This window comes from Xyrauchen texanus, chromosome 13 (genome assembly GCF_025860055.1).
Source record: "Xyrauchen texanus isolate HMW12.3.18 chromosome 13, RBS_HiC_50CHRs, whole genome shotgun sequence".
Classification (NCBI taxonomy): domain Eukaryota; kingdom Metazoa; phylum Chordata; class Actinopteri; order Cypriniformes; family Catostomidae; genus Xyrauchen; species Xyrauchen texanus.
Genome location: NC_068288.1, coordinates 43,800,585 through 43,824,562, shown reverse-complemented (window position 1 = coordinate 43,824,562; position 23,978 = coordinate 43,800,585). Strand labels below are relative to the sequence as shown.

At 37.5% G+C, this 23,978-nt stretch overlaps 1 protein-coding gene across 1 annotated transcript in view; it reads right to left on the bottom strand.

Moving 5' to 3' along the window:
• LOC127654430 (protein kinase C and casein kinase substrate in neurons protein 1) overlaps positions 1 to 23,978 on the bottom strand; it is a 29,923-nt gene that overhangs the window by 2,776 nt on the left and 3,169 nt on the right. The window contains exons 2-9 of the mRNA XM_052141623.1: positions 8,969 to 9,091; positions 6,869 to 7,025; positions 6,223 to 6,458; positions 5,591 to 5,746; positions 2,731 to 2,906; positions 2,469 to 2,589; positions 917 to 1,047; positions 96 to 286 (exon numbers count right to left, since the gene is read on the bottom strand). Coding sequence (XP_051997583.1) covers positions 96 to 286; positions 917 to 1,047; positions 2,469 to 2,589; positions 2,731 to 2,906; positions 5,591 to 5,746; positions 6,223 to 6,458; positions 6,869 to 7,025; positions 8,969 to 9,001 — 1,201 coding nt within the window. The 5' untranslated portion in view covers positions 9,002 to 9,091. The remainder of the gene's footprint in view (positions 1 to 95; positions 287 to 916; positions 1,048 to 2,468; positions 2,590 to 2,730; positions 2,907 to 5,590; positions 5,747 to 6,222; positions 6,459 to 6,868; positions 7,026 to 8,968; positions 9,092 to 23,978) is intronic.

Below are 23,978 nucleotides of genomic sequence, written 5' to 3'. Positions count from 1 at the left end.
TGTAGCCAGCACATTAGAGGGTAAACACTGTGAAAGGAGACAAGCAGTAATGGATTAGGGTCTAAAAACTCCAAGTGTTTTGGCTTTAGACTCACCTGCTTTAAAGGTGAGCTCATCTTGTTCTTGGCCATCATAGTCGTACAGCGCTCTCACTCGCACCCCTTTACTTTCCTCATCGAATCGATTTGCAGCACCGTTCGTTTTGCTGGTTGGTTGGGCAGCAGGTGGTTGCTCGTCATCAGACCATTCTGCAGAATATTGCTGGTTCTTCTCATAACTGCTCACGCTGAAGAGAACACAGATACAAGACGATCAGGTTAAAAGAACAGGATACTACTGACTGTAGTCCTTAAAGGAATAGCTCACCCCAAAATGAAAATTCTGTCATCACCCTCATGTTGTTCCAAACCTCATGTGACTTTCTTCAGGCAATGTTACGCAGAATGACAGCCTCAGTCACCATTCACTTGTTTCATTACATGTTTTTCCATAAAATTAAAGTGAATGGTGACCGAGTCATTCTGCTTAACATCTGCCAGAAGAATGTCATGTGGGCTCAGCGGTTGAGGCTCTGGGTTACTGACCAGAAGGTCGGGGGTTCAAGCCCCAGCACCGCCAAGATGCCACTGTTGGGCCCTTGAGCAAGGCCCTTGACCCTATCTGCTCCAGGGGTGCCGTATCATGGCTGACCCTGCACTCTGACCCCAGCTAAGCTGGGATATGTGAAAACAAATACATTTCACTGTATATACGCAAACATGTATGTATAATGTGTGACCAAAATAAAGGCTTCTATTCTCTACCAAAACAACAATTCATTTCAATTGGGTAACGGTCGATGCTATATGTCCAAAGCAATACATAAAGGGCTAAAAAGCTCGAAATATGTTGTAAATAAGGGAATAAAGGTCTGTACCTGCCCCGGTCTCCAGTGTGTAGTGTGCCCTGATCTCCACCGTGTGTGACTTGAGTTAAAGTCACTCCATCATGATTCTTCTTCAGTTTCTCTTTCTTACTGATGGAGTGACTCAGATCTGGATTGAACTCCTGATTCATAGTCAGAAATGAATTCATAATAAATATAAGATAACTGTTAAATAACAATGGAAGCCAATAGTCTGTCTTTCACAAAGAGGTATCGGCACAATGATGGTATCAGATGTTCATTTTGGACACTCTTTTTTTTGGGGGGGGGTGATAGGGTTCAAAACAGTGTTACTATGAATGCAAACTTTAATACAGTGAAAAAGACACTCTATTAGTATAACATAAATATATATATAAATAAATAAAAATTTCCAACATAATTTTGAATGTCGATGTACTAAAATAAAATATTTGATGCCATGAGTGTACCTTAATTTACTATTAATATTATTATGAATGGAAAATGAAGCAATGTGTTACAATTTTACCTGGTCGCAAAAAGTGGCCAGTTCATTTTCCAGATGAACTTTCACCTTTTGCTGACCCTTTATGCTTCGCAGAGCTAATGTGTACTTCTAAATCACTTGCACCTTTATTAGCAACTGACACATAAGTGCCAGTTTTACATGTCATACATCCTACAGATCTCGACCTGGACGAATGCATGGGAATATTGTGCAAATCTTTTGTAAATTTGCACTTTCGTTTGGGCATTGTTTCCACTCAGCTGTCATTTGCTGCTGCTGTCAAGCAACTGTTTGATGCCGAACACAACAGCACTTCATGCGTTCACGGATAGATTGACAGGCAGGAATTTGGACAAAAGTTGCTGCAAGCCTCTTGTAATCGACCAATTGGTGAGCGAGAAGGCGGGACTTACAAAAAGGGGTTAAAGCAATGCAAATATGCGCACACACACAATGAAGTATTAGACCAGATGCACATCATAATGCCCAAACACATTGTCATTTTTACAGTCATTTTAGGGGTTTAGTGTTTGTTGACTACATCGTCATGGTAACGAAGTTGTAAACTTGCCTATGACTTTACACAGAAAAGGTTTCTAAGTGATTTTATCACACTAAAATCATGTTTACGTGCATATTGTTTACGTCTTGTGGCTATACTTTTGAAACAGTGAGTATTTTTACGTAAAATATGGCCCCCATTCACTTCCATTGAAAGTGCCTCAGTGTGACCCAGATTTTAGCATCTTGTAAAGAAAAGGAGGAGTCAATATTATTTTGTGATAATATTATGTCGCAAATGCTGTCGATTGAGCTTAACTTGTGTTGAACCCGGAATATTCCTTTAAACTAATAAAACAAAAAAACACCATATGTTTTTATAACCAGGGTGATATATAGTGGTAGTGATCTTAAAAAAAAGAAGACCGTGACTTCTGGCAAAGTCCCTTTAATGCTGCATGCGGGATCAAGTGAATTAATGAATCATTCATGTGAACGAGTTCATTTACATGAACTCTTTGAACAAACCAACTCCCTAAAACGATTTGGAGCTTCCTACTGATAGTCCTTTACCTCAAACCGTGGCCAGCTCATGTGCATGCCAGATCCGTGGGCATTGCTAAACCACTTGAGGTCTTCTTGAGCGCTGGCTGAGCTGATGGTGTGCTCCAGTTCTCTGTAAACCATGGCATAGCTGTGGGTAGAGTTTCAGAAGTGTAGATTATGAATGCAGTGTGCTCATTTAGGAAGCTCCAAACAATCACAGCTTCTACTCCAATTGAGGCTGCTATTCAGTATACTACACTGAAGACCAAATGTGTGCTTCGCAGCTGACCTTTGGCTCTCGGCGAGGTGGAGGTGTCGTTTGAGATCCAGAAGCATCTCCCTGAGGAAGTTCAACCTCTTTTCCTCAAACTGCTGGCACAGATCAAACACCGTCTCCATGTTCTCCATGTACTGCGGCGTGCACTTACTCAGCTCATCCAGGCTCTTCTCGTATTTCTCTTTGGCCTGTAACACCAAACACACCATCTAAAGTGACCTGTAGCTTTAAATATGTGATCATTTGTAAATAACATTTACATTTATACATTTGGCAGACGCTTTTATCCAAAGCGACTTACAGTGCACTTATTACAGGGACAATCCCCCCGGAGCAACCTGGAGTTAAGTGCCTTGCTCAAGGACACAATGGTGGTGGCTGTGGGGATTGAACCAGCGACCTTCTGATGACTAGTTATGTGGTTCGCCACCACTAATCCAATAAACACACCAATAAACATCTGGAGAGGTTGGCCAATCAAAACAGAGGATATTTATATAAATGTCCTGTGTGTTTCTAAGGGTCAGAGATATTTTTAATGCAAACTAGAACTTAAATTAAATATGAATGAAAGAAAAAGGGAAATGAGAAATTTGGGGAGAAATGTGCTTAACTAACATGAAAATATTTTTATAATGCATAATAAAATATCTTGATGATCTTCAAATAGGATGCAATTTTCATGCAAATATATATATATATATATATATATATAAATAACTTGTATATAAGTATATTGTGGTAAAAAGTTATTTGGACATTTTCACGAGATTCACAAATTCAGCCCTTAATTAATAACTTACAAACACTTATTTTTTTTCTCTTCCCAAACACAAACTAATTGAATAATATAATCATATAGGATGGTTTTATGGGTCATATGGGATCGTTTTACAGCTACATTACAGATAACTACAGTCATAACTCAAATGTCCATCTTTTCCATTGTTCCACCGTGGCTGGTCCAAGCCCAATGTTCCCATTAAGATCTGGCACAGCTCATTCCACTGGGACTCTATGTTAAGTGCTTATAATGGAGCTTATAAAGGCTGATGAATTGCCTGTACAGTGTGTTAGAGGGCCATTTATTGAAAATATTTGAGTTCCTTCAAATTAAGTGCTCCAGAGGTAGAGCGGCATTATGAAAGAAAGCTCTGGGGATTTGAACTAGCTGGTTTAATGAATAGTAGATGAAAAGTCTTGATGATATTTCAGTGAGCAACTTTAATAAAAAAAATAAATAAATATATATATAGATGTAGAGAGGTGTAGAGAGTTTACACACTCACCTAAAGGATTATTAGGAACACCATACTAATACTGTGTTTGACCCCCTTTCACCTTCAGAACTGCCTTAATTCTACGTGGCATTGATTCAACAAGGTGCTGAAAGCATTCTTTAGAAATGTTGGCCCATATTGATAGGATAGCATCTTGCAGTTGATGGAGATTTGTGGGATGCACATCCAGGGCACGAAGCTCCCGTTCCACCACATCCCAAAGATGCTCTATTGGGTTGAGATCTGGTGACTGTGGGGGCCATTTTAATACAGTGAACTCATTGTCATGTTCAAGAGACCAATTTGAAATGATTCGAGCTTTGTGACATGGTGCATTATCCTGCTGGAAGTAGCCATCAGAGGATGGGTACATGGTGGCCATAAAGGGATGGACATGGTCAGAAACAATGCTCAGGAAGGCCGTGGCATCTAAACGATGCCCAATTGGCACTAAGGGGCCTAAAGTGTGCCAAGAAAACATCCCCACACCATTACACCACCACCACCAGCCTGCACAGTGGTAACAAGGCATGATGGATCCATGTTCTCATTCTGTTTACGCCAAATTCTGACTCTACCATCTGAATGTCTCAACAGAAATCGAGACTCATCAGACCAGGCAACATTTTTCCAGTCTTCAACTGTCCAATTTTGGTGAGCTCTTGCAAATTGTAGCCTCTTTTTCCTATTTGTAGTGGAGATGAGTGGTACCCGGTGGGGTCTTCTGCTGTTGTAGCCCATCCGCCTCAAGGTTGTGCATGTTGTGGCTTCACAAATGCTTTGCTGCATACCTCGGTTGTAACGAGTGGTTATTTCAGGCAAAGTTGCCGCATACTGGATGTTTTTCCCTTTTCACACCATTCTTTGTAAACCCTAGAAATGGTTGTGTGGGAAAATCCCAGTAACTGAGCAGATTGTGAAATACTCAGACCGGCCCGTCTGGCACCAACAACCATGCCATGCTCAAAATGGCTTAAATCACCTTTCTTTCCCATTCTGACATTCAGTTTGGAGTTCAGGAGATTGTCTTGACCAGGACCACACCCCTAAATGCATTGAAGCAACTGCCATGTGATTGGTTGATTAGATAATTGCATTAATGAGAAATTGAACAGGTGTTCCTAATAATCCTTTAGGTGAGTGTATATATATATATATTTAATTTGTAATTTTTTTTGGTGCACAAAAAGGTTAACCTGCTTAAAAAAAAAAAAAAAAAAGGCTAAAGCCCACCTAATCATTAGAGAAGAAACGCACACATATGTACACGTCAATTACAATTTTTTATTTAATTACATGTATTTGGAATTTATATATTTCAAAGTGTGGCTTTAGTGTCCAAATACTTTATGGGTGTAAGTAAATATTTACAATTATTTATTATTTGCACACAATTCAATTATTATTTAAATGTATACATTATGTATTAATCTATTAATAATTATTTGAATTAAAATCATTATTTTTATTTGTATATTTAAATGAAATAATTGTTTAAAAATACAATAGTTATTGCAAATAAAAGCTTGATTTAACACATTTATAAGAATTATTATTCAAAATAAATAGCAGGATGGATTTTCTTGGCTGACCTTCTGAACGTCGTTTTTGCATTTGTCCACCTTCTCCTGGAGCTTCTTCTGTTGGTCAGATGTCACTGATGCCTCTGCTTTACTGTTGGCTTCTCTTGTAGATGCTATTTTCTCTTCCTTGCAGGCCATATGGTATGTTTTCTTTGCTGTTTCCAACTACAATTCCAAGACATTTTCCTGTCAGGTTTTTGTCGAACACAGTAAGCTAAACAGTTAGGCACGTAAAAACAAAGCAAAGTCGGTTAAATAATTTCTTTGTGTCTACGTGAGCGGTTCTTGGCCAGGATCTCATGTGACTGTACATCATTTTAAAGACGTTTCTCATACTATTCATGTTTAAAACGTTTGCACCTTTAAGAAAATGTTTTGAGAGGCTTTTAGTGGAAATGTGTCACAAATGAAGGGGCTGTTCACAAAAAGCTAGATGCAGCGCAACGAATTGGGAAAAAAAAGCAGGTGTCTCGAGACACGTTTTTCAAAGTTCAAGTTCTTGACACACACAGTCTAAAAAAATGAGAAAAACAGCGAGACGTGACACAATGTTCAAAGACATCCATCTAGTGCATGTTTACATAGGAAAACGATCAAACACAGATTGAACAAAAAAGGCATTCTATGTGACAGCCCCTCACCTCTTTGAGTTTTTTGGCCCAGGGTTTCTGGGCTTTTCTGAATCCCTCCTCCGCCTCTTTGGTCTCCTTGAAGCCGCCCATCATCTGTTTGTGGTAGGACTCTTTCTGCCAGGTCTTCACTTTCTCTAAGTCTTCGTTCAGCAGGCTGTTTTTCACCTCCAGGTGCAGCTCGCTTACCTTTTCTGCCTCCGTCATCACAGCTAACCAGGCTCTCTCCAGAGAGTTGTACTGTGGCCCTGCCAGACAGACAACATGCCAATAAACAACAACGACACTGATTGAGTGAGAAGCAGAGAGAGAAAGACATGCTTATTTAGAAAGAAAGATTGAGAGAAGAAAGAAAACATTTGCTTTCCAGACAGTCACTTCACATCTTAAGGATTTTTAACAGTGAAGTGCACAAATGCAGTTATAAAATCTGTCACTTTTGAATGCAGAATTTGTTATCTTGCCAAAATCTGAGCACAATTTGAGACATTGTTGAGATCTCTTCTGCTACTTTAGGGGAGACAAAAGTGAGATTATTAAGGCTATTTTTCTGGAAAATATGGGAAGCATGAAAGAGGTATTGAAGAGATCTCATTTGTGATTTTTCTTTCCAATGGGGTTCTCCGTTGCTTCCCCATAAATCATGTGGTTCCAGTACCTCTCTCTACCAGCTGTCTCCACCTCTTAGACCAGTCAGTAAGTTGCTGTGCGTAGGCCTTCTCTATTTTGGCACGCTCCTGTATGCAGTTCATCATGTCATTGCAGAGCCGATGACCATCCTCGATTCGCTTTACTGTACGCTTGTAATTGCCAACCTGAGAAACATGGACAGTCTTTATGGACATTGCATTGAAATGTATGGCCAGTGAATCAACTACAGTGAGACTTAGAACTCTATGTTAAAACCATACTAATCAAAGTAATGTATGGTTGAGCTTTAGAATGACTTCCAAATGAGACAGAGTATTAAAAGTCAATCAGTCAATAAGATAAAATAACAAGTGGCACGCCAGGAGCAGTCATACCACACTGGCAAACCTCAAATTATCTGACATCCAATTATATTGGCTAGACAAAGCTGTTATTCTAGAGACATTGGTTAGGGGTTTTAAAAATTAAACCAAGACCAAAATTATAATTGTACCCCCTCCTGGAGACCTTCAGACTGTTCCATCCATCCATCCATCCATCCATCCATCCATCCATCATCAAACATTCCATCCATCCATCATCAAACATTCCATCCATCCATCCATCCATCATCAAACATTCCATCCATCCATCCATCCATCCATCATCAAACATTCCATCCATCCATCCATCCATTCATCATCAAACATTCCATCCATCCATCATCAAACATTCCATCCATCCATCCATCCATCATCAAACATTCCATCCATCCATCCATCATCATCAAACATTCCATCCATCCATCCATCATCAAACATTCCATCCATCCATCCATCATCAAACATTCCATCCATCCATCCATCATCATCAAACATTCCATCCATCCATCCATCATCAAACATTCCATCCATCCATCATCAAACATTCCATCCATCCATCCATCATCAAACATTCCATCCATCCATCCATCATCATCAAACATTCCATCCATCCATCCATCATCAAACATTCCATCCATCCATCCATCATCAAACATTCCATCCATCCATCCATCCATCCATCCATCCATCCATCCATCCATCCATCAAACATTCCATCCATCCATCATCAAACATTCCATCCATTAATCATCAAACATTCCATCCATCCATCCATCATCAAACATTCCATCCATCCATCCATCATCATCAAACATTCCATCCATCCATCCATCATCAAACATTCCATCCATCCATCATCAAACATTCCATCCATCCATCCATCATCAAACATTCCATCCATCCATCCATCCATCATCAAACATTCCATCCATCCATCCATCCATCCATCCATCCATCCATCAAACATTCCATCCATCCATCATCAAACATTCCATCCATCATCAAACATTCCATCCATCCATCCATCATCAAACATTCCATCCATCCATCATCAAACATTCCATCCATCCATCCATCCATCATCAAACATTCCATCCATCCATCCATCCATCATCAAACATTCCATCCATCCATCCATCATCAAACATTCCATCCATCCATTCATCCATCATCAAACATTCCATCCATCCATCCATCCATCCACCCATCATCAAACATTCCATCCATCCATCCATCATCAAACATTCCATCCATCCATTCATCCATCATCAAACATTCCATCCATCCATCCACCCATCATCAAACATTCCATCCATCCATCCATCATCAAACATTCCATCCATCCATCCATCCATCCATCCATCATCAAACATTCCATCCATCCATGAATAATTACAGAAGGTATAAATAGGTAAAACTAATTATGCAATAATTATACATGTTTTGTTGCAAAACTTGGATTAATATGTTGGATTAATACAATTTCTCTGTCATGTGACATTTTAATTTCTTAGAATTGCAATTTAGTAAATTCCTCTTCCTGTCATTCCAATTCATCATCCTGTGGGGCGTGGCCAATTACATGTAAATTCAAACTTCAACCCTTATTTCAACTAATTAAATAGGAGGCAAATTCAAAATTCTGAATTTGTACAACTCTGGTAGTCTATACAAATAAGACTTTATATTCATCATTGATTCTATAATTTTTTAGGAACAGCAATTAATATGATTTTTGGCCTGACCTCCCAGAAGCTGTCCGTGGTCTCGTCAGACATGGCGATCTCATCTTAGGCACTCAACATCCTGGGAGATTTGGCAGAGCAGGACTGAAGCTACAGATGCTAACAAATGGAATTCACCATGCGCTGCAGAACAGAGAAAATGGCAAAAATTATAAGATCATTTTAATGGTCATATTTGGTAAGACTTAAGATAAAAGGTCAGACAAAAAGCCAGCTGTATGGTTTCGGTACCCCAACTTCACAAATTCTAAAGATATATTTTATTTAATTAATCTATTTAGCCTTTATTTAATCAGAACGCCCCATTGACATTGCAATTCCCCCTTATTTTATTTTATTTTTGGCCTTTGCCAAGTGCTAAAGAGCATGTGCACCAGCCACCAGGTGACATCTCCAACATCAGTTTCTCTTCAAAGTGGGACATGGTTAGCAACTGATACAAAAACTAAATAATTTAACACACAACAGCCACTTAAAACATCATGCAGTGACCTTACAGTACAGTAACACTTCCTTAAAATGGTAATAAATCATCAGATTGGACAATGCATTTTAAGAGCTGTGTGATGAAACGGTTGCTCCTAGTGTATGACCACATGACCAAGAAAGTCTTTGTAAACAAACATGTATAAAGATCTAACCCTTCGATTTTTGTAGTAAACAATGGTCAGATAGTGACTTGGCATAAGGATACCCATATGTGATCTTTACACTGCAAAAAGTCGGTATCAAAATATATATATTTTGCGTTATTTTCTGGTAAAAAAATATATAAACATCCTTAAAAGAAGGAAAAAAAAAATACTTAGGATAGAAAAGAAATGCCATAAAATATTAAGTCTCATTTGTAGAGAAATCTGACACAATTTGGTGTGGATTATGCTTAAAACAAGAAACAAATATTTGCCAATGGAGGTTTTTTCTTAACCCATTGGCAAATAGTTTTTCTTGTTCTAAGCATAAACGTTACAATAATTTTTTTACTAGATTTTTACTGGAAAACAAGGCACAAACACTCATCAAGAAAATGATTTTTTTGCAGTGTAGTTGATTTTTGTGTTAGTTTTATGTTTGTCTAATGTAGTTTTCCGAGCATTCAGGACTAGTTTCTCTTTCTCAGAGCAGTTTTTAATAATTGAGAGGTGGTGTATGGCTCATTACCAACTTGAAATTCTAAAAACAATTCAGCATAAACATTTAGCACTTTTGCTTAATTACTGATGAATAGGAAACGAGGTAGGGCCCAAAACAGAGCCTTGGGGGACTCCTATAGCAATTATGTGCAAACTAAGTCTTTTGATTTGAAAAAGCACATCTTAAGATGGATCTGCAAGGTTATTTTAAACCAATATAGTCCTTTCACTAATTCAATATTTCTTTAAGCAGTGGTTCATGATAACGAATGTATTTTAACCTGAATCACAACAGAGCAGTCGTCTGACAAAGCAGGTTGTTGCTCTTTCCTAGGAAGAATTGTAATTCAAAGAACATGAAGTAATTTTGCCTCTGCAAATGTACAATTACTTAAGCTAATGTGACATTAATAATATGACAAAAGTTACTTACATTTAAAGAATCTCTTCTATTTGATAAGACTTTAAAGACAAATCTCTATCAGTTTTTATAATATACATTTAGTGTTTTTATAAATGTGATTTTTAGTTCAGCTAAGCTTAATTCACGCTGAAGAAACCAAAAAACCTCTCTCAAACATAATGTGTTAGTTCAATTGTCATCTCTAAATCCCAATACTGAATTTATATTCTCACTCAGAGAAAGCCACTTATAGGGCATTGTTGGGAGGGGGCTGAAGAATTTGGGTCAGTTGTGAAATGATAAATAAATTATATTGTAAGTTGCTAAATAAGCAATATTAAGGGGTCTTTGGCCTCAATGTAGGCGCCATGTTCAGTTAATCCATTCAAATGTCTGGGGATGGTGTTTTAATCATTGCACATGACACTCTTTGGTATGTCCGACAAAAGAACTGTAAAAGTGGAAGGGCATCCCATCATATTGATTAGCTGGGCTCATAGCAACAGTTTCTCTCCAGTTGTGCATCAGATTATAAAGATCTTATCCCACATGCAGAACGCATGCAGTTTAAAACCATTGCATTCACATTAAATCATTAACTCTGGACATTTTCTATATTTAGAGCAAACCTAATATCTAATAACTTTTGATTTGCACTGATACACTGCCAAAAAAAAAAAATTATTTAAAAATTGTATTTAGTATTTTTTATCTGGTTTTCTTATCTAAACTTTCTTATACATTTATGGAGAAGCTAAATTCTAGATAATTGTGTTTTCAGAGAATATATCATGAATATATTGTTTTTGCTAAAAAAAAAAAAAAAATGCAATTGTTTTAAGCATAAATCTAACAATTTATTTTGCAATTTGTAAAAAAGTGAAGTTTATGCTTAAAACATGAAAAAGTGCCAATTAATGAGATGCACTCATAAAATATTCTTGACAAAAGTAAGATTTAATCAAATGGCTTGAATTAGATTTCTTTAAATATGCTTAAATTTGCTTAATATAAAATTAGTTGTAAAATTTGGCACAATAAATGCCAAAACAAATGAAGTTGCTTTCCCATTTATGAAAATGTATTGTTTAAAAAACGAATTTTGAATGAATTGTGTATACTAGCTTTTAAACGTTCATACTCCTAATTAATTGTAATGAAATACATAATATATTCACAATTAATATTCAACACAATTTTGCTTCTCAAGTAAATGCATCTTGTTTTTAAAGATGTCTCAATATTTTCTTTGAAAAACGTCACAAAAATACTGTTCAAGAATATACTTTTTGTCGTCTTACCTTGATAATTAATGCTGTTTATCTCAGCCAATATCATTCAAATTATATTACAGTATTTAATGCAACCACAACAAATACAATCAATACACCAATAGAATAAAAGGTCATTCCAGGAATGAATGTGCTTAAAAGAAATCACATAAACACACACACAAAGGTAAAGACTCCAGTCAGTTGCATATGAGCATGTGTAAAAGTGAGTCAGACAGCCCACATACACTGTCCACCTCTTTCTACTGCTCACACCAGCACAACAAACCCCCACGGTTCACCCAAACAAAGCTCAGAACATCCACACATCATCTCCTCCATACTGATACAAAGTCCAATCCTGCTACAACAAAAGGCGTACCCGATCCCCTGCGTTCCACCGTAGCACAGCTGCGTTCAGAGCCAAAGCACGTGGGAGCCCTCCGCCCCCAAACACCAATCAGAGCTCCACTCTTTCTGTTCTACTTGACACTTTTGTTCTATTTCAACTCTTTCTTATTAGGGAACTGTTTGCTTAAGCTTTAGAAAGATCTTTAATAGAAGATGTAGACTAACTCGCTCTATGTTAGATGCTGGGGAGGTATAGTGCCTTCTCGATGCACAAAGTGGTTGTGTGTGTGTGTGTGTGTGTGTGTGTGTGTGTGTGTGTGTGACTTGAATTATTCTGACAGTGGTGGAGGGCTGAAGGGGTTATGGTGAATTCAGCTTTAAGGCTTCTGTTTATTTGGGAAGAAAACAGCACTGGGGAAACATTATTGTGTGAAATTGTTTGTAATTTTGAAACTGTGCATAGTTAGGATACATAAAATGATGGCTTTGAAATTAGTTTTAGGAAGACAAGGCGATACTTTATTTAATTTTCTAAATGAAATTTCCTTCACTGTCATTTCCACCACGGAAATCTATTAAACATTACAGAATTTGAGATGTGCCGCAAATGACACATATATACACACACACACACACACATTTGCTCAAAATGTAAAAAAAAAAATGCACATTAGAGTACCAATAAAAGAAGAATTACTGTATACTTTAAAGCTAAAGACAAGAATAATGAAATACTATTCAGCCTTCAATGGGTTACAAAAACATTAGAAAATTGTATTATATAGAAAATTAGGGCTGTCGATTTAACGCGTTAATTCAGTGCAATTAATTTTACAAAAAATAATGCGTTAAAAAAATTAACACAATTAATCGCACAGTCCCCGGACCATAATAAGGATGATTCCTGAGAAATGCAAGCTTGTAGTTCCACCTGTTTACTCCAGAGGGCAGTAAGTGAAATTTCAGCTCTATGAGCAACACACAGTTTATACAGTGAAGAAAACATATGCGTTATGTTCTTGCATTCAAAACAATCGAAGGCACGCAAATGCGATCTAAGGGATCTCAAGATGTGTTTAAAGATTGAGTATTAAACTATATTTAACTTGACACATTGACCTAAACATTTTATGTTTATGACGCAACACACCTGAGACGCTACACAAGCATGTCTGACGCAGGTGTAAATTGACGAGTCCTTAAACAAGCCCTCATAATAAATCTCCAACTGATTGACAAATTCACTTGTGAAATGGATTGATGAACTGTGTGTCAATGATTGACTTATGATCAATAATATGGTAGTAAACAATACATTGTATTTTAAAGCCACTTTTTGTATTGTCTTTTCAAAGATGAACTCTTCTGCTACAAGAATGTAAGGCATTTTAATTATCTGAATATTTTTATATTTATATATATATATCATTTTTAAATATTTAAAGATAACTATGTATAATTCTATATTGATATTTCTCTGCAAATATTTGTATATGAGATTTAATGCAATTAATCACGATTAATTAATCGGGACACCATGTAATTAATTGACAGGCCTAATAATAATTAAATTTTATCACAATGTTTGTGTAGTATGTATTGAGTTAATTAAAATTAATAACAATGTGAGATGTTTTAAATTTTGTGAACTGATGGAGATATTTTGATTCTGATTGAGCTGTTCATATCATTGGACAATTTGAATTAGAGGGGAGGAGCCTCAATGATAAAAGAAGGTCTAGTGTTTGAAGCGGAAATAAAGAAAGTCTAGAGAAGTTGAAATTCCGAAACAATTCCAAATATTTTTCCATGTAAAGTATTAACTACAACATAGTTATTGATCAATAAATATATCTTCCAGTGTTATAAAAAACAATTATGAGACAATATTGAGTGTCATGTTGACAACTCCATATCAACTTAAACAAAACAAGCCTGTTTTAGCAGGCCAGAAATACACTTATGCTTCAAGTTGTAGGTAATAACAGTCCAACCTGCTCTGTTGTTTTATCAATATGGAAAATGTAATCAAAGGATTCATTTTATTGTACAATAAATATACTTTGGGAAAGAGCAAAAAGACCCTTCAAAAGTATCTATAGTCAAAAGACTATATATTAGATACATTTGAAACAAAATATTTTGACTTTTTGTTTAAGTTCTTTCTGGACAACACGGGTTAATATCAGAACAAATGACCAGTCTGGTTTTGTTTCAATAAGACAAAAGCATAAAACAAACCCTAAACATGAAACTAATGTCTGCAATTCTACAGCATTACCTAATTAAAATCCACAGATTAAATTCTAGCAACAAATCTAAATGACTTAAAGGGTCAAAGGACTCCAAAATGAAGGCTAATCTCCAAAGTAGTAACTAACATTAGTTGCAGAAACCAGAGACGATAGATACTGAGCTACACATAACATATAAGCTACACATAAACTACACATATATATATTTTCTACACAGCTTACATCATTTTACTAGCACACCCAAATGACTAGTAACATCATACACGTGTTACACTTGCTATAGTTTACTTCCATGTAGCTCCAAGTCAATCACTGAAACATCAGCACCACCTTGACTAACAAATAGCAAGTATAATATGTATGTGTTCACACATTACGAATACTGATAGTTCACCTTTGTCACACAGAAAATCACTGTGATTTGAATGAATACTCATTTGTATTATTAATTTGTATAAATATGAAATAATCATAAAACTATGATTTATGAAATTGTAAAAAAACCTGCACCATTACGATCAAAGAACATATTTCAAATCAGCAATACAATTGTATAATACTTAAATCATAAATTGTGCTTCTTTATCTCATATTACGCCAAAAACGCAACATATCAATGTCGAAAAATATCAATACTTGCTGCCGTGCACAAAAATCGTCATCTTCATCCTTGTCTCCTCTTCATCTCTGACACCCAAGGGCGCTCTCGCCCGCACCACACATTGTGTAGTACCACACATGTTGTGTAACATTGCCGTTACCGTTATCACTTTTGGGAGTAAAGAGCAGTCCTCCCTTAGATTGGTGAATGTCCCTAAAGCACAGCTTCCACACGTCTCCTTATTTTGCGCTCCGCAATATCGGTGAACCTCGTTATATTCAATTAATGCTTGTCATTGGCAGGACAACCAACAGAGCAATTTGTAAAAACTAAATTTAAAAAATGAACAACTGATGAACGAAGCAATGGTTGTGTAAAATAAATAGATCGTTCTACACTAAATTATTGCAAAACAATATTTAATTGAGTAATTAATTAGGTTAAATGTGCATACACATTTCCAGCCAGGTAAATTACAAATGTTTATAAAGTTACGCACAAATATAATAAAGTTACACTAATGAGCAGAACTATACGGTCACATTTCAGAACCTTGCACAAGGACAGCGACTAAAGAAGCACTTAAAGCACGTCCTTGAGTGTTTATATTAAGCTCCATTAGATCTGCATTGGCAGCGAGGCAGCAGTGCCCTTCTACTGCAGCACTCATGAGACCTACAGATCAATACAGCCAAGGACTCTCAACACTGCATTCGTTTCTGTATGAAAAACATGTAAGACGCTCAACAGAAAACACCATTAAAGCACAATAAGCGTAGTCCATGTGACTCATGCACTATAATCAAATTCTTCTCAAGCTATGTGATTGCTTTATGTGAGAAAAAGACTGAATTTTAAGACCGTTATTCAATTAAAATCTCCCCCTCCACCTCAGCTCTCAGAGTTGTTATTTTTTAGCAAACTGTTCCTTTAAATGTATTCCACCATCAGATTTTGTGTTGACCTCATAATGACAGAAAATCAGTATTGTTATGAACTCGCTGGATCAAGCTACCTCCAGAGATTCTTGGAATAATCTACTTAACTGGCCTAATTCTCCTTTTATAAACCTCTAAATGACATAGTTTGGCCATTATGTCCCATGTTGTAGAAGTTTTGCTGCTCCTGAAAATGCAAGAGTTGCAGGATTATGATCAGCTGATCCCAGGGTTGATAAGTACTTCAGATCTTTCAGTTAATGGATCACAGCAGCAAACGATTCTCGAGTGCCCGCATACTAATATTCGGCACATGTAGTATAACCTGAGCCATGCTTTAATGCTGCATCATGCATTTGTTAAGTGACTTAAAGGGACAGTACACCAAAAATGTAATTTCTCTCATGATGTTTTTCCAATCTTATATGAAACCTGTATTTATTTCTTTAGTCAGTGGAACACAAAAGATGCTGTTAGGCAGAATGACAGCCTCAGTCATCGAACACGTCCATCAGTGTATGGACAAATGATGCAATGAAAGTGAAAGGTGACTAAGGCTAACAATCTGCCGAACACCTCCTTTTGTGTTCCACAGATGAAAGAAAGTAATATGGGTTGAGAACAATATGAGGGTGAGTAAATTATGGCAGAATGTTAATTTTTGGGTGAACATTCCCTTAAAGTTTCCTTAAAGATAGGAGAAAGTATTTTAACTCACCTCTTGTTTATGTAATAAAGACTTTTAAGGTAATGAACTTTGCTAGACGTTAAGTATCACATGCACAGACACAGGGGTATTAACATTCGTCCCAAAAGACATTTCTAAAAGAAGGGGGATATGATCCTACTAGTTATACACATGGCTACACCCTTGTTCGATACTGTGGTCAGGCAAGGGTCAAAATGGTGCTAATTGCCTTTTAAACGCTGTTCAGCAAACAGTGAACTGGCTCCCACCCACTGCAGGAACGAATCCATACCATTGATCGGGCTGATGAGAATTAAAACAGTCTGAGGCCAGCTGATATCAGTAGCTGAAATGATCAATGCAGAGGCTCATACCTGAATGGCTCCCGTTAGTAAGCCTAGTATTAATAAATACAGTCATAAAGTGGCAGCAATGCAATGATGTTGCGTATGATTCAATTCTATTCTGATCTGTTCTATCCTGTTATATTCCATTTTGTTCTATTTGATTTTTTTTCTTTTGTTTTTTCTATTCGATTTCATCTGTTATGTTCTGCTGTATTCTATTCTATTCAGTTCTATTCTACTCTACTCTGTTCTATATTCTATTTTATTGTACTGTATCTGTTGTACTCTATTCTAGTCTTCACTGTTCGATTTATATTCCATTCTGTGCTATTTTAATCCATTCTGCTCTCGTCTCTCGTCCGTTCTGTTTTATGTTATTCTATTCTTCTCTGTTCTTATCTGTTCTACTCTCTTCTAGTCTTCACTTTTCTGTTCTGTTCTATTATAATCACTTCTGCTCTATTTTGTTCTTTTTTTCTATTTAAATATATTATTTTCTATTATATTTTATTCTTCTTAGCTCTGTTCTGTTCTATTGTATCCTATCTGTTGTATATTCTGGACGTCCCTGTTCTTTTCTATTCTTTTTTCTCTGTTTTATTTCATTCAGTTATATTCCTTTCTGTTCTATTCTGTTCTGTTTTATTACACTATTCCAATCTTCTATTCTATTCCATTCTGGTCTTTTCTATCATGTTCTATTCTTCTCTATTCTGTTCTGTTCCGTTCCATTTCATTCTGTTCTATTCTAATACATTCTATTCTATTCATCTCTGCTCTGTTATATTCTACTGTATCCAATCTGTTGTCTATTTTGGTCTTCAGTGTTCTATTCGATTTTTATCTGTTCTATACTATTTTGTTCTCTTATCTTTTTTTATTCTTTTTGTTATTAATAGTATATTATATACCTCACACTGCATATAATTAAATTCAATAGATATTTGACAAATGTTTGCATTCGATTTTTACATTACAGTTTGATCTAACAGCTATCTCTAACCTATGAATCTAGCTCAACACCATTTAATAACACTTACTAATTTCCAATAGATGTGCATCAGCGATTTACTTTGCTAATGTCTTTTCAGTTTCACATGAGTTCAAACCCAGTTCACACTAACAGCGGCCTTTTTCTTTACTCTCAGAAGTCCAATTTTCCCCCACAACCTGAAGAAAAATTCAAAGGGCCCTCTACGCTTCAGTGCCTAAATAACCATATTAACGTTTGGTTGCTTTTCCTGTGTCTCACAACAGGCTCATTGATCAGAGGGAGCCATTTCAAACCGAAAACGTAGTCTTAGAGCAGCTCACGGCAAACCACATACTAATGAAACTATAATAAATGAACCATACCACCATAAAATGAGCAGTCAGCATCAACCAACAAATTAGCATTAAAGGCCTTTAGATTATTTTCAGGTTCTTTTATGTATAATGGACCCTTATATTTCTCTCACACTTTCACTTGTGCATCTATATATCACAAATATCCACAACAAATTTCTTTCCCCTAGTTCAGTGCATCCATGTGTGAAATACAGAGGATGAGGCAGCAAGAAGCGTCCTTTTTGAACACTGCATTCAAACACACACACACAAACACACACAGCCCTGAATGTAGTGCTAATAGCTGCAAAGTGACAGGATATGTCATTAATGTATTTATCAAATAAAAAATATACACAGTATATATAAAACTAAATCAAAGATGATGGTCGCACACTGGACATGCACTCCTACTGCAGCTTACAAAGGATTCCAAACTCATTTTATATCTGATATACGGAGTGGTGGTGGGGTAGTGGGCTAAAGTACATAACTGGTAATCAGAATGTCGCTGGTTCGATCCCCACAGCCACCACCATTGTGTCCTTGAGTAAGGCACTTAACTCCAGGTTGCTCCGGGGGGATTGTCCCTGTAATAATTGCTCTGTAAGTCGCTTTGGATAAAAGCATCTGCCAAATGCATAAATGTAAATGTAAATGTATATCTTAAACAAAGAGGCAAGTATTCCCACAGGCAAAGGTCCAAATATTCATCAATATAGCCTAATCTTAGAGTCATTAAGAAGTCAACTGGCCAAGATTTACTCTAAATCTCAGCTCCGTATACTACAGAGGAACGTTTAAGTGCTCAGAGAGGTTGCTCTTTCATAGCTAATGAGATTTTGGGCACTATTTTAAGAGTGCTAGCACTAAGCGCAGCGCTGTGCAATCCGTCATATGTGATTGCAATTTCATTCTGAGGTTGGTAGAGTAAGTGGAGCACAAACACTCCCACCAACGCTTTGCACTGGCAGGAAAATTACGCTTAGAATATGCACGCTCGCAAAAATCGGAAACCACCATCGTTGCACATAGCGTTGCACTCAGTGCACTCACGACAATAGAGTAATTAATGTTGTTCTCAGATACTTTCCATCTAAACTGTCTCAAACTGACCATTTACCATCATGGTAAATGGTCTACACTTATATAGCGCTTTTTTTAACCTTAGAGGTTACAAAAGCGCTTTACACTGTGTCCCAATCACCCATCCACACTCACATTCACACACCAATGGCGACAGAGCTGCCATGCAAGGTGCTAGCCTGCAATTGGGAGCAACTTGGGGTTCAGTGTCTTGCCCAAGGAGCATGTGGAGTCGTGTGGGCCAGGAATCGAGCCACCAACCCTGTGATTGGTAGCCGATCCGCTCTACCACCTGAGCCACAGCCGCCCCTATCATGATCATGCCAAATCTGAGCTCAGTTTGAGACATTGTTGACATCTCTGCTGAAACACTAGGGGAGACACATGTTAGATTCCTGGGCCGTGGAAGTTCTCGGGGGTGTCTTGGGGAGAATGGGGGGTGCAGCCCATTTGACAGAAGCCCCACAACCCCCCAAGTGCCCCCCCCCCCTCCACTCACAGATGGCTCATAGAAATATCTAACAAACTGCACTAAGCTTCAAATAATGTCCCACTCGACATCATTTCATTATTCCTGAGGAAAAGCAAAGCAGAGATTATGAAAAACTGAAGCTGGTTTATTTATAGCAGATCTTTTTAGACTCTCCGTTTTACTCTCAAACGCTTAGCCTCAATCAATACATCCTACCATCCGAGTCTTCAATTTCTTTGCCTCTTTCGCAGACAAACAGAAACTTGGGCAAGATTGCATGATTGATGAATGCAGGGTCTCACAGCAGCCAAGAATGTGTGTATGAGGATTTGTATATGTGTGGTTGGTAAGGTCACACAGCAGATGAAATCCACACTAGCTCAGACACACATGAGAATCTGTTTAAAAAGCCAGCCAGCCTCCTGGTAATACGACGCTGGAGAGCTGCAGCAGATGAGATCTTGTTGCATGGATTCTCTGAGGCTTCGAAGAACAGCGTAACTATCCGTCTATAAAAGACGTCATACTGTCAGAGTTGTGACCTTTACACTCTTGAGAACTAATTTTATTCAATGGTTTTTGAAGCACTTTAGGTTCAGAAATGAACCTTCTCCAACAATTCACCCTCTACTATATTGAAAGCACTACAACACAATATACCTTGTGAATTTATTTACTTATTTATTTTAAATATACACTCATTTCAAATCAGATGATTGCAACACACTCCAAAAAAGTTTGAGACGGGCAATTTAGGACTAAAAACAAAAACTAAAAACAATTTAGGACTAAAAACAAAAACTAAAAACTTTGTTATTTCAACAAAAGTTGAAATAACAAAGTGATGTGAAACCGGAGATGTTAAACAGGTGAGGCAATCGTGTTAGTGTAAATAAGGAGCCTCCCTAAAAAAAAGCCTAGTCCTTCAAGAGCAAAGATGCGGTCGAGGCTCAACAGATGTGTCAGCAAATAATCCAGCACTTTGAGAACTTTGTTCACCAAAGATAAATTGGAAGGATTTTGGGCATTTCACCCTCTACAGTGCACAATATATTTAAAATATTCAAGGAATCCAGTCAAAATGGGTGCATAAAGGGCAAGGCCGAAAACCATTTCTGAATTCTGCATGATATACGGTCCCTCAGACCGTCATGCGTTTGCAATGGATATCATGGGCTTGGGAAAACTTCTGTAAACCTTTGTCAGTCAACACCACTCGCCTCTTCATCCACAGATGCAAGTTAAGGCGTTACTATGCAAAAGGAGAAGCCGTACATCAACACTGTCAAGAAGCGCCAGCGAATTCTCTGGGCTCGGTTTCATCTGAGATGGAAAGTAGAACAGTGGAATCGTGTTTTGTGGTCCGACATATCCACATTTCAAATAGTTTTTGGTAAAAGCATCCGTTGTGTTCTCCGGGTCAAAGAGGAAATGGACCAACCAAGATGTTATCAGTGTCAGGCCCAAAAGCAAGTGTCCGTATGGGCCAGGGGTGTGTCAGTGCCCATGGCATGTGTAACATAAACATCTGTGAGGGCACCATTAATGCAGAAAGGTATGTAAAATTTTTGGAGAAACATGCCATCCAGACACTATCTTTGTCCCTGCATTTTCCAGTAGGACAAATTCAAACATACTGGCCGGATTACAAGAGCATGGCTGCATATGCAGTAGGGTTGCTCCGATTCCAAACTTTTGGCTTCAGTAGGATACCAACCCTGGTAACTCGGTATCGATACTAAATTGATACTATAATCAACAAATAAAAAGCCTCACATTTTTGAGTGTAACAGAGTGCGGATGCTAGATTGGCCTGCCTGCAGTACTGGCCTGTCTCCATTCCTAAATTTTTTATCTTTCATATTACCCTGTAGCTCAAGACTGGTTACCCATTGAAGCTAAGCAGGGTTGAGCCTGGTCAGTACCTGGATGGGAGACCTGGGAAAACTAAGGTTGCTGTTGGAAGAGGTATTAGTGAGGCCAGCAGTGGGTGCTCACACTGTGGTATGTGTGATTCCTAATGCCCCAGTATAGTGACAGGGACACTATACTGTAAAAAGGCACCGTCGTTTAACTGAGGTCCTGACTCTCTGTGGTCATTAAAAATCCCAGGGCACATCTAGTAAAGAGTAGGGTGTAACCCTGGTGTCCTGGCCAAATTAGCTAAATTCCTCCCATTTTCCCTTATCAATCATAGCCTCATAATAATTCCCATCCATTAATTGGCTCTATAACTCTACTCTCTCCTCTCCACCAATAACTGGTGTGTGGTGAGTGTACTGTGCACTATGGCTGCCGTCACATCATCCAGGTGGATGCTGCAAACTGGTGGTGGTTGAAGAGATTCTCCCTATACTATGTAAAGTGCTTTGAGTGTAGTGTCAGCAAAAGTGCTATATAAATCTAACACTCATTCAATTGAGAATGTGTCGTGCATTACAATGCACAAAATACAGCAACAAAGACCCTGTACAATTGTACAGCAGAAGACCTGCATAATGGATGATTGGGGGAAAATTCCACTTACTAAATTTAACAGATTTGTGTCTTCAGTCCCCAAACAGTGGAGTGGTGTTGACGTAGTGGGCTAAAGCAAATAACTGTTAATCAGAAGGTTGCCGGTTCGATCCCCACAGCCACCACCCTTGTGTCCTTGATCAAGGCACTTAACTCCAGGTTGCTCCGGGGTCTTTAAGCATATGAACGCAAACAATTCTGGGACCCACAACAAATTCTTATCTGCATCTGACAGGTTTCCAAAACTAACAAAAGAAGCTACTGATGAATTAAAAGAACAGGGATTTATACTATTATGAGGTTAATGGTTGGAATCCCATGAGGGCAGTAAAGGGTGAAAGGAATGAGTAACTCGGGTGATAACATTTGCACCCTTTAGCATTACTCTTGACCCCAATTAGCTTAAAGTGAGCAATGACATGCAGAAATGACCCTTCCCAACCCCAATTCATCCTTCACAATGAACTTGCCTAGATTGATAAAATACAAATGGTTCAATCTGGGTTATCCAAACCAACCAACACAATTGTTTGAAATGTAGTACCAGCATACTGCATGCTATACTGCATACTACTGAAAAAGTATGCAATATTCCACAATAAATGTTACAAACTGTAACGCTACAACATAGTTGTCTCAAGACTTCACTTTGTTTCATGTTTAATTCAGCGTATAGGGTCCAGTTATAAAATTCACAAATAAATATGGTTATTTTTGTTTTTCTAAAGCCAAGTTAGAGTAAAGAAATTATCTTTGACAATTTTTGGCAGTCTAAATCAAATTTGTCAAACTAGAAATGGAAGGTAAATGTGTTGATGTTTTGTCAGGAAACCTAAAAATGTGCTTCATGTGGTAACAACTATATTAGAAAAAAAAAAAGAAAGTTTTATTCAAGTTAAAAATGCTATTTAATCTAAATGAATCCAACTAACAAATTAGATTACACCAACAAATGTCAATTTTATGGCTTAGATCAAGTTCTGATCAATCAAGTAGGTTTTTTCAGTGTAGGTTTTTTGGACATCCATGCATAAAGAAAATTAAGATACAACGTATTTACATTTACATTTATGCATTTGGTAGACGCTTTTATCCAAAGCGACTTACAGTGCAATTATTACAGGGACAATCCCCCCGGAGCAACCTGGAGTTAAGTGCCTTGCTCAAGGGCACAATGGTGGTGGACATGGGGTTCGAACCAACGACCTTCTGATTGAGTATGCCATTGCGAAAATAACCTATAACCTAGACTGTCAGAACAACTCCATGGGTGAGCAATGTACCCAGTCATATTGATAAAACCACAAAAGCAATCTGTTCATCTAAAAATTAATTCAGCGTTTAAAATGTATTTCCCATTATTGCCTGAAAATGGCTAACTTCAGCATATTTTGAAACTGAAATGTATCCTAAGAAGTCTACCGCCTCTGAGATCCTTATCCAACAGATGCCAGGAAGTGTTCAGAGCATGAGGATTCTGTAGCCTATGTACCTTCAGTTCAGTTAAAGCCTTTTAGGACACTATGTCAGTCACTATCTGGAGTCCAGAAAGCTTTAGAGGACAGATATGGGGATTGAGTCAACTATCAAGGGGATTGAGTCAATCCAATGAGCAACAA